Genomic DNA, 11,124 nt, shown 5'->3' on the forward strand with positions numbered 1-11,124 from the left:
ATGAGCCAAGATATCGACCATTAGGGTCAACCCGCAGAGATTAACCGGTGGTCCGTACCAAAAAAGAGCTATGAAATTTTAAGCCGATTAAGAACACTGGAGTGTGAAGTCAAGCCGCCGCAGGTTTTGCCCCTCCGGTCACTTTTCCGGCCGCTTTCTGAACCTAAAACCCTTCAATATCTCCATCACCTTGTTTTATATATAGATATAGGTGCACTTGCTTAATGATACTAATAAAACTGTTCGTCCTTTTCTTCTAGACATCAAACAGTCAAATCTTCCTCCGACAAATTCTGCCTACAGCGATTGATTCCTGCATTGCCGGTGTTATATCTGTGCTTTTGTTCCTTAAATTTTCTCCATTCAGAATTCATAAGGTTTTGATCTAGCTCTTTTGCAACATAAACAGCGAAAATTGTGAGAGCTTGGTTTCGATTCTAGGGTTTTAGATTCGAACTACTTGGTTCTTCGTGGAAAGCTACAGGACTAAATTCAAAAATCAGGTGGTGGATTCCTTTTCGTAGTGGAATTTGAGAGTTTGATTTCGTTTTCATACATCGTCAGCTGCTTCCGGCGATAAAGTTGAGTTGTTCTTGTGTGATATATATTCTCTTTCTTCTAGGGTTTTTTTGAAACTGTGAATTCTGGTTTGGAAGAGTCGTAATCTGAAGGGCATGGCGTCGTACAGACCATTCCCTCCACCGCCACCTCAATCAAAATTTGGTCCGCCAATACCTCCGCCACCCAATCAGACTTCCCTCCCACCTCCCCAACTTGCCCCTGTGCCCCAACCGAGAGGAAATATGTTTTCGCAGAATTGGAGCTACCCTGCTTCGAGTTTTCAACCGGGTGTTTATGCCGCCCTTCCTAGACCCCCTGTTCCAAATCAGCAACAACAGTATTCATCGTATCCACCACCACCGCCACTGGAGTCCGCTTACCCACCACCACTACCTCCTCTTTCTCAGCCTGCACGACCAGGACAAATGTACTTTCCATCTTCTCAAAACCCCCTGCTTAATAACCAGCCACCGCCACCTCCACCTTCTTCTCCACCCACTTCTTCAATCCCTCCACCACCACCACCGCCCCCATCACAACCGCCATCCCCTCCACCACCTCCTTCATCAATCCCCTCAACCAATCAAACCAAGGAACATAGACAAGGTGACCATAAAGGTTCTTCCAAGCGTGATTCACACCACAAGCTTCCTTCTAGAGAACATGCCAAGCCTTCTGCTCTTCCTCCAATGCCAGCAAGAACATCAAAGGCCGAGACAGAAGAAGAGAGGAGGATACGCAAGAAAAGAGAAATGGAGAAGCAAAGGCAAGAGGAAAAACATAAGCAACAATTGAAGGAATCTCAAGATAAAATCCTTCAAAAAACTCGAATCTTATCATCATCTTCAATCAAACCACATGGTTCAATCAGTGGTTCACACATAGGTGAAAGGAAAGCTACACCTTTTTTGAGTGGTGAAAGGGCTGAAAACCGATTAAAGAAGCCAACAACATTTCTCTGCAAATTGAAGTGCGTATGTTATGAGTTATATGACAACATGTTCAATTGTATCCCATTTCTTTTCTTCTATAGACACAATGCTGAATATACTCTTCCATTTTTTTGCTCTTTAAAGGTTCCGAGATGAGTTACCAGATTCAACAGCTCAACCAAAGCTTCTGTCTTTAAGAAGAGACAAAGATCGGTACACATTCACATTCACATTCACAATCTTAACCTTTTTTTTATTTAATTTATATCATATCTCACCAATTTATATCTTCAGAGCTTCAAAATATGGCATCACTTCATTGGAAAAGATGCACAAACCTCAATTATACGTTGAGCCAGATCTTGGGATACCTCTAGACTTACTTGATCTCAGTGTATACAAGTACTATACTCTATACCTCATTCTACTCTCTTTCTTTATTCTTTTTCCAATCCATTAACTCTCACAAATCTCCATTTTCTCCCTGGATTAGTGCTCCAAAGAATGAAATCCTACATGTTGCCCCTGAGGATGAAAAACTGTTGCAGGAAGATGTTTCTGTAACTCCTATCAAGAAAGATGGATTAAAAAGAAAGGATCGCCCTACAGATAAAGGAATGTCTTGGTTGGTTAAGACACAATACATATCCCCACTTACCACAGACGCAACTAGACAGGTTTGTATAAAAAAAAATTTAATTTATAAATAAGTGATTTGTTTGGTTAAAATGTAACATTTTTTTTTCTTGAAATTTACAGTCTTTGACAGAAAAACAAGCAAAAGAACGTGAAACACGTGGACGTAACATGCTAGATAGCCTGAATAGCAGGTATTTTATAAAAAATAAAACTTATAGCAATTTAATCCATATGTATATGAACAAATTGAAGGCTGGATATGATGATGATTAATTAGTTGCATTTTTAAAACGTGTATCAGGGAAAGGAAAATTCAAGATATTTTATCTTCTTTTGAGGCATGCAAATCACATCCTGTTCATGCTACTAATAAAAAGCTGCAGCCTGTTGAGATTTTACCATTATTTCCTGATTTTGAAAGGTAACGTTTTTTTTTTTTTTTCAGTTCTATAATAAATTATTAAGATATTGATTTTGCTAATTGTTTTTGAATCAACAGGTGGGATGATAAATTTGTTGTTGCAACTTTTGATGGTGCTCCTACTGCGGATTCAGAAAGCTATAACAAAATGGACAAATCTGTACGAGATGCTTATGAATCTCAGGTAGGATATTGTTAAGGTGGAGGGGTAATAATGTCATTTCAACACCAATGTTTTTTGACTTTTTTTTTTCTCGATTGAAGGCTATTATGAAAAGTTTTGTGGCAAACACCTCGGGTTCAGCTAAACCTGATAAATTTTTGGCTTATATGGTTCCTTCAGTTGGTGAGGTAAAAAAAAAGTTACCCTTAATTCATTTATTAAATGTTTCTGTATTTTTTTATATTTAGCCCTATAAAAATAAATTTATTGCAGCTATCGAAGGATATATATGACGAAAACGAAGATATTTCTTACACATGGGTTCGCGAATATCACTGGGATGTATGTGAAAAATTACAACTCTACCCTTGAAATTTTGAGTAACATAATAATCTGATGTGGCATTTTTTTTAAATATTGTGTAAAAGGTTCGAGGTGAAGATGCAGATGATCCCACAAATTATCTCGTGGCATTTGATGAATCTGAGGCTCGTTACATGGTAATGCACACAGATATTTTTATTTATATATTTTTGTATTTATTAATATTAGTTGTGTGCTAATTTATTATTATTATTATATGTTTATTTTTTCAGCCTTTGCCTACAAAACTGATGCTAAGGAAAAAGAGAGCTAAGGAAGGAAAAACGAGTGATGAGGTTGAACATTTTCCTGTGCCATCAACTGTGACTATAAGGCAAAGATCAACTGTTTCAATAGACATGAAAGAATCTGAGGTATTTATTTATTCATTTATTATTATTATTATTATTGATTTATTTTTTGTAAATGGAAATTTTTTTATATGGTTTGTATAGAGTTATGTTGGTTCAAAGGGGAGGAGTTTGAGCTCTTCGAGGCATGAAAGAAGAATGGAGATGGAAGATGATGATGATGATAATGGTGACATGGACCAATCTAGTGGGGCTGAATATGATAATATGTCTGATTGATAATGATGATATTCATTATTCAAGATGAAATAATTCACCCTTACACAAACAAGCTAGAGTTGTTTAGAATGGATTAAGGAATATTTTTGTAGCATAACATATATATTATATATACCTAGTTGTTTGCCCATTTTGTGTTGAAAGTTGCAAACATTTAGTAATGTTAAAAAAGGTGTACATTAAGATGTAGTTTTTAGGACATTTGTACAATAAGATTTCAGTTTTTTTTTTTTTTCTTTTTCTTTTCTGTTTAACACTTGTACAACAAACATGACCAACATCATAAATCATCATATTCAGTGTATCTCAACAATAATCATAAATGTGGAAAATCAGAAATGTATAGAAATATGAGATGCACGAAGTTATGTACATACATTAGAATCCCAATTTTTTTTTTCCCTTTGGCGTCTTTTAAATATTGAAAAACTTTCAAATATGAAGACTTCTGGATGAAATTGAGGCCCTGTTTGTCGGATAACAAATTAATGTAAGACAATCTTTAAAAAATATATAATAATATAAAATAAATAAATAAAATGATGTAAATCGAACCATGCTTGGCGACATCTGACAGCTTCTTGACGAACACTTCTCTTAGGATCATCAAGTGCTCTTGATAATGCTTGTAACACCTGAAATTAATACAAAATTTCAAGGGGTAAAATCGGAAAAACTACAAATTACAATTGAATTAAGTGATTGATTAGTAGTAAAAAGATCTAACCTCTGGTCTGAATGGATAAACCCTAGCGTAAGACACCTCTGACATGGCAGTCAGACACTGAACAGCTGTCTCACGTACCAACTGCATATTTCATAAACAAATAATTTAAGATAATACTAATTTTCATAAACTAAATTAATTATATATAAAATGAGTTGAAAGTTTATAAAAATAACTCAACCATCATATGTGGGTAGACTACAAGCTTGTTGATACACCTGATGATGATGTATGCATTTTCCACAATCACTTCTTCACCTAAACACAAGTAACAAGTAAACGTTTAATTCTTTCAAAAAAATATAAACATTTAGGGAAATTGGAAAAAGCTAAAATCTCACCATTTTTATTAGTCAATATTCCTGATAAAACAAGGAGGAGGTTATATAAAATGTCTCGATTTTCAACATCTTCACTAAGGATTGTTAAACCATCTAGCATCAATGGAATAAGCTGTAAAATAAAAAAAATTTGCATCATTGTATCAAAAAAAAAAAAAAAAAAAAAAACAAGAAGAATCTAAATTTATTTTTTTTAAATATGAGAAGTTTAAAAAAAAAAAAAAAAATACTAACCTTCTTGGCTTCACCCAAAACAGCACTCAATGGAGCATTAGATATGACATGTGCAAGTGCTCGATGCTGCATGGATCTGTAATTTATCAAAAGTTCAAATTATTAAAAAAAAAAGTTAAATAACATCAAAAAAAATATTTATATATATAATAACATACCTTGTAACTGGTGAATCTAACTTCACAATTGATGATGATAAAATTGGCATCACTATACTGAATAATCGTTGCTTATACAACGGTTTTATAACCGAATTTAATCTTTTATTCAAACAAAACTCAGAATCACTCATCATAATACCAAAAGAATCTGCAACACTTCTCATCAAATCCACCATTTCTTGATCTTGAGGTGAATTTAAAATCAAGAAATCAAGGAAAAACTTGATCACATCTTTTACCTTTTCATGTCCCCTCATAAGCAACCCTTTTCCCATCCATGATAATCCAATAATAGCATTAACATTAGAGAATTTTATTAAGTGGCTAAATGTATTATCTATTATTGCTTCATTTGAAGGAATCTTGTTGAAAAAGGATCCTAAAGCATGAGCTGATGAGGTGTGGCCATTTGTGAGAGATTCAATGAGTGTTTCAAGGGTTTTTTTGGGGTTTTTTATGTTTGTTTTTGGGTGAAGGGCGATTATGACTGAATTAAATAATGAGATAATCCACTTGTTTCTTGGTTGGGAGACTTTGTTGACCAGATTGGATTCGTTGACTTTGAAGGATTTTTCAAGAATTTTGGTTTGATTCTCCTCTGAACATGTTGCTACTGCATGCTTCATTGTGTTCATTGTTGTTTCTAGAAGCTTCTGATGCAAAAAAGATTACATATTTATATAAATTTATAAGCAAATTACATAAATTTATAATATAACCACTGATACTTCTTTCTTTGACATTTTTCCAAATTAACTATTTTGACCTAATGAATGGTTAATTTAGAAAAAGGTTAATCTCAAAAAAGACCTTACATTTTGTGTTTTTTCCGGATTAAACCTCGAACTTTTTTATTTGCCTGAAAAAGACCTTGTATTTTTTCCTTTTTCCAATTTGGCCCTTTTAGTCATTTTTCTCCAACAAAATTGTAAAATGTGAGGGTTTTTTCAAGAAAAACTAAAAACTTGAGGGTTTATTTGGAAACATTAAGAAGGTTGAGGATTTTTTCGGAAAAAAAATACAAAGTTGAGGGCTGTTTCCGAAAAAATGAAAAAATACAAAGTCTTTTTTTAGATTAACTCTTTAGAAAATGCCTGAAATCTTTATGGTTTGATTGGATAAATAAAGTAACAGTGGTTAAATTAAAATATAAAACTGCACAAAATATACAAATGATTATCTATTTTTTTTTTTTTGTGATTTGCCCTTTAAATTATCCAACATTATCATAAAAAATTTGATTGTATGAAGAAGTTCCTGCAATTTGAATAAAAAAAGACTCACTTTTTCCACAAGGGTGTCATAGAAAAGTGTGTTATCTTCAATTTCATCCCAAATCTTTAATGCAAAATTTGTTGCCACATCATCAGAATCTTTGATATTCTGAAACCATGGAAGTATCTTGTCATCATAGCATTCCAAAAGAATCATTGCATGTTCAACTGACTTTGAGTCTCCATCAATCTATAATAAAAAATAAAAAAATAAAAATCCATTAATAAAATAGAACAAGTAATTCCAATATCCATAAAGTAGAATACTACTTAATCCATGAAATATTGAAATATACCCAAGATTTGTGTAAACTTGTAATGATAGTTTTGTTCAGTTCTTGAACAATCTTCATCATATACTTAAGATTAATCAAGCCAATTTCAGATAATGATTTCACTTTAAGTGAAAAGGGCATTGTTGAATCATCAGAAGACAACAAATCCACCATTTTGTCAACAATAATACCATCAAAGCTTGGCATTTTCTCAGAATCTTGAGATTTTTCAATAAATGAGCCGATTTCAGTTAACGAGTCTAATATGGAGCTCCATAGAGATGTATTGTTGAACTTGAGGATAATAATTGAAATAAATTCTCTCAAAATATTCTCAAATGTGGATTTTGATACAGGCGAGAAACTTCCGGGAAATGAAGCTAAAATCTTCAAACCCCTAACTGCAAAAAAAGTTTTAAAGGGCATTTTAGGAATATCACACCACAACAAAGGAGAATGGAAAGAACAGCAAAGTAATGGAAATAATCAGATTTAAAAAAAAAAAGTTACCTCCAGATTGAGTGTAGGAATCCTCATTGCTTTCTTTAATACTTTTTACAAAAGAAGAAATCAATGAATCACAGAAGCTATGAAGCATGATACACCATGTCTCATTCTCATTATAACTCACTTCATCATTTTTCATAACCAAAATTCTGCAAGCAGCTAATAATTCAACACAGATATAAAGGCACCCGAATTTAGGTTTTTCAGAAGCATAATCTTTCTCCAAACCATTTACTAAACCAGAGAAAAAACTCTGAAAGATTGCATTACAAGAAGCCATGGAAGCTGCAGATGAAACATGTAAAATCTGACCAATTGAGTTTAATCTTTGCTGATCTGGCATTGGAGAATCATCATGATTGTTATAATTTGAGAGGGAGTTCAAGGTCAAGTTGATGTCTGCATCCTTTAGGATTAAATTTACAAATACGCCATTATCTTGTTGAATGAGATTTTGTAGAAGAACAAGAGCTTCAGATGCTATTTTGTTGGAATTAGATTGATCTGATGTGAATATTGCCTCTTTTAATGATGACCAAAGAGATTCAAGATGTTGTAGCATTCTGTGGGGTCCATATTTAAGTGTGCAGTAGCTAAGATACTTCAATGATTCAACCTGTGAGTACAAAAGTTGTTCAAAGATTATAAAAAAAGAACCGATTTTTCTTTAAAAAAATTCAGTTTTAAGTTTTCACTAACCTTTGATGATGGAAGAGATGAAGAAAGTTTCTCAAGAAGTAATGGAATGGAAAACGGCTCAAAAAGGGGAGTAGATGCAAACGCCAGCTGTTAATGAAATAAGTTAAAAAGGAAAAATAAAGAAAGAGTTAAGAAGTATAAGCAAAATAAATGGTAAATACCATTAGTGCCCTTGAGAGCTCTTCCCTTTTCACATCATCTTCTCCTTTTGGCTGAAAAAGGAATATTAGACAATAAGTATATATGATTTTACAAGATTTTAATAAGTAGACTTACGTGTGTAAAGTGAATTGGGAAATAAGATCCCAAAATGTTAAAAAGATCCTCAGCATAGCTTGTTAGTGAATTAGATGAATCTGGATACAAATGTGATAGCATTTCCACTAGATGAAAAGTAAGCAATAAACATTGTGGATCTTTTTCACCATCTATAGCTTCACAGATTACATAAACAAAGTCATCCTCCTACACAATTAAAAAAAGAAAAAAGTTAAAACACAAAATAAATATGTATGCATGAATAGATTAAAAAAGAAAAAAAGGTTACCATTGTCATCACAGTGTTGGGATAACAATCTATAAGGCATTCTAGAAGCTCAAAGCAAAGCTGCAAGAAAAATCATAGCAGAATATAAAGATATGGAAAAATGATAATGAAAAATCAAAAAGATGCTTTAATGTTCATCAATGTCACCTTTCTGTCATGTTGACCTAAAGATTGAACTTGTAGATTTTGCATGAATGATTGAGCAACTGCAGTTGCATCACTGCTGCTGATGTCACCTTTCCTTCTCATTAGAGCCAAACAACCAACAAGTGCACCACGTAGTGCTCTCCAATCTGACTGATATTGGAAATTTACATCAAATTTAATATTTATTTGTGTTTAAACTTGTAGGTGTGTATATACACATTATAATACATCTAAAGTAGGGAGTTTTTTCCATTTAATAGATAGTTGACTAAACTCACCAGTCTTTCTGCAAAAAACCCAATCAAACTATGTATTGTTGCATTTTCTAAAGGCTTTGATGATATGCGTGTCAACAACTCTGCAAGAAGGAGGATGCCTGAATGACAAGGTAACATTAATGATTAATCATGAGATTAGTGAAGCAAAAACGGGATGATGTTGCAGTCTAACAAATTTAAATTTCCAGGAAGAAAGAAAAGGTAAGACAAATTCACTAGCAAACTTGTATCAGAACATTATAAGCCGAATTAAAAGTTCACAATCACACTTAGTTGTCTTATGACATAATCATAAGACAGCTTCTTTAGTCTCTAGGAATTAAGCACACTGAATCCATAATCCACTGACAATGGGCCTAGGTACAAAGGGAGAGAGCCAAGACGAGAACACCTTGATTATGCCAATTAGATATCATATATATGAAGACATGAAGTTATGAACACATAAACAATTGGTAAAAATAACTAATTAATTGGACTCAGTAATATACTAGCCTTTGTGAATACACAACTGAACCATCTTGAATTGGATTCAATAAGAGATAAAAGAGTAATCACCTCTGGCACGAATGATGTTGTCTGTAGTAGTTAAATACATCCCCATTTCTCTTACCTACACATTGAAAAGGAATGTACTTTAATAATATCAATAGAAAAAACAGCACCAAAAAAAGAACAAACAGACAAAATTGATTACAAGAAACGAACCAGTGATTCCAGAGTTATCATATCATTCATCACGAGCTTCGCAATTGCATCTAAACTTGCATCCTGAAATCAATAATTAGCTTCAGTTAGAACTCTTCGAACAAGTCAATCAATCAATTAACACGGAAACTAGCGACAATTAGCACGGAAACTAGCGACGAGCCAAAAAACAAACGAATGTAAAAGTTAACCTGTTCAGCCGGAGATTTAGACGACGACGAATCGACATACGTTTCGATGTGCTTAACGCAGTTGATCGTAGTTGAGTCCCCCATTGGCGTATTGGGTTGTAGCAGACTGCAACGGCTATTGTTCAAGGGTTTTAAGGGTTTTGCTTTTTCAAGAACACCTTGTTGTTGTTGGGGGGATTTTGACACATAAACCGCGAAAAAAATTGAGCAGTCTATTTTACAACTTTGTCGCGTTGACCATGCCCCTTCGTTTCGAGTTTAATTACCTCTAAAATTTTTTTTTAGGAACGGTGAAATATATTAACAAAAACCACATCAACAAGTCATTAGAGGAATTGCATAAAAATCTTTATTTGTTAAATAAAAGAGAAAATAATATGAAAGTTACATGTGAGAAGTGAATCTTTTTTTATCATGGTGTGAAGAACACATGTGGATGGATTTCGTGAGATACAGTTGCGAGCTGTGTACCAAAGTCATCATATTAAAATAGATATGGTTTTCGTTTGACACAACCTTATATTGAGCACTTTATTTGGTGACTTTGAAAACCCTAATAGCATAGACCACTTTTTTCTTCCAAAATAGCATCGTACTTGTTGATATGGTTCTTCTCGATGAAAACATAAATTGATTCACCATAACAATACGTAGACAAACAATCCAAAGATCAATTTATTTGACATCATAATTATGCATCTATTCTCAATAGCTTAAAAGCAAATATATACAAAAAAAAAATATACCTTATTATCAATAAATATCATCCCCAACCCTGTTATATCGTTTTCATTCCATATCATACAATCGTACCCGGATAATCCAATCTTTTTTTATGGATTAAGCTCACTTATCTTAGTGTATGTCATCTTTGTTGGGTTTTATTCAAAAATAGTCTATAAAAACTATGAGTTTATCAACGAAAACATTAAAATTTGAACAATAATAAAATCATTCTATATCCACTAATGATCATTTTGCAATCAAGGAAAGATTAAAAAAAAAAAAAAAAAAAACTACAGCCTTTGAAGACTTTGATTCATCTCGGGAGGTTGGAAGTTGATGAAGATGGCAAGAACACAAAGGAGAGTTCCTCTACTAGTATCCACCAAGCAATGGTAAGACACTGCAATGTCTGTAGATTCGGGCTAGTCAATTTATAGATAATAGGCATTAAAAATGACTTTTTGATAGGAGATTATTTAGGATAAATAATCCGAACCAAAGTTATAATATATGTCATAAGGATTCCATACATATAAAGAACGTTGAAATCCGACTTATAACGAATAAGTTATGACCCGTCGAAATTTTGCGATTAAACTGGCACGGCTCCGCGTATCGTAAAAAGTAAATTTTTGACAAA

General features: G+C 33.2%; 2 protein-coding genes across 3 annotated transcripts; one reads left to right on the top strand and one right to left on the bottom strand.

Moving 5' to 3' along the window:
- Nucleotides 1–3,902, top strand: LOC145102944 (protein PAF1 homolog). Its single transcript, XM_079040465.1, has 12 exons — nucleotides 1–1,531; nucleotides 1,638–1,706; nucleotides 1,788–1,895; nucleotides 1,987–2,170; nucleotides 2,253–2,323; nucleotides 2,434–2,553; nucleotides 2,632–2,737; nucleotides 2,818–2,904; nucleotides 2,990–3,058; nucleotides 3,145–3,216; nucleotides 3,313–3,453; nucleotides 3,535–3,902. The coding sequence occupies exons 1-12, from the start codon at nucleotides 675–677 to the stop codon at nucleotides 3,667–3,669; spliced, it is 2,019 nt and encodes a 672-aa protein (XP_078896591.1). The 5' UTR covers nucleotides 1–674; the 3' UTR covers nucleotides 3,670–3,902.
- A 24-nt stretch (nucleotides 3,903–3,926) lies between these two features.
- MET18 (ARM repeat superfamily protein) lies at nucleotides 3,927–9,973 on the bottom strand. 2 transcript variants are annotated; one of them, XM_079040464.1, is made up of 19 exons: nucleotides 9,759–9,973; nucleotides 9,568–9,630; nucleotides 9,418–9,472; nucleotides 8,860–8,957; nucleotides 8,582–8,731; nucleotides 8,435–8,494; nucleotides 8,164–8,352; nucleotides 8,049–8,099; nucleotides 7,888–7,974; nucleotides 7,192–7,804; nucleotides 6,703–7,082; nucleotides 6,417–6,596; nucleotides 5,130–5,782; nucleotides 4,972–5,047; nucleotides 4,738–4,849; nucleotides 4,578–4,654; nucleotides 4,397–4,477; nucleotides 4,225–4,304; nucleotides 3,927–4,135 (listed from the first exon to the last, which is right to left on the bottom strand). In XM_079040464.1, the coding sequence occupies exons 1-19, from the start codon at nucleotides 9,840–9,842 to the stop codon at nucleotides 4,102–4,104; spliced, it is 3,123 nt and encodes a 1,040-aa protein (XP_078896590.1). In that variant the 5' UTR covers nucleotides 9,843–9,973; the 3' UTR covers nucleotides 3,927–4,101. The 2 variants fall into 2 exon arrangements, with proteins under 2 accessions (XP_078896590.1, XP_078896589.1); XM_079040463.1 differs by having other exon boundaries at nucleotides 5,130–5,785; nucleotides 9,759–9,972.
- Between the last annotated feature and the right edge of the window lie 1,151 nt (nucleotides 9,974–11,124).

The sequence above is a fragment of the Lactuca serriola genome, chromosome 4, assembly GCF_051521515.1.
Source record: "Lactuca serriola cultivar US96UC23 chromosome 4, Lser_US96UC23_V15, whole genome shotgun sequence".
NCBI classification, from domain to species: domain Eukaryota; kingdom Viridiplantae; phylum Streptophyta; class Magnoliopsida; order Asterales; family Asteraceae; genus Lactuca; species Lactuca serriola.

Bases quoted from the DNA above. Each gene is read 5' to 3' on its own strand.
- LOC145102944 (XM_079040465.1), top strand. From the start codon at position 675: ATGGCGTCGTACAGACCATTCCCTCCACCGCCACCTCAATCAAAATTT. The intron at 1,707-1,787 runs GTACACATTCAC...TTATATCTTCAG, and splicing joins TTAAGAAGAGACAAAGATCG to AGCTTCAAAATATGGCATCA. The intron at 2,554-2,631 runs GTAACGTTTTTT...TTGAATCAACAG, and splicing joins TTATTTCCTGATTTTGAAAG to GTGGGATGATAAATTTGTTG.
- MET18 (XM_079040463.1), bottom strand. From the start codon at position 9,842: ATGGGGGACTCAACTACGATCAACTGCGTTAAGCACATCGAAACGTAT. The intron at 8,353-8,434 runs GTAACCTTTTTT...TTAATTGTGTAG, and splicing joins CCAACACTGTGATGACAATG to GAGGATGACTTTGTTTATGT. The intron at 7,805-7,887 runs GTTAGTGAAAAC...TTGTACTCACAG, and splicing joins CATCTCTTCCATCATCAAAG to GTTGAATCATTGAAGTATCT.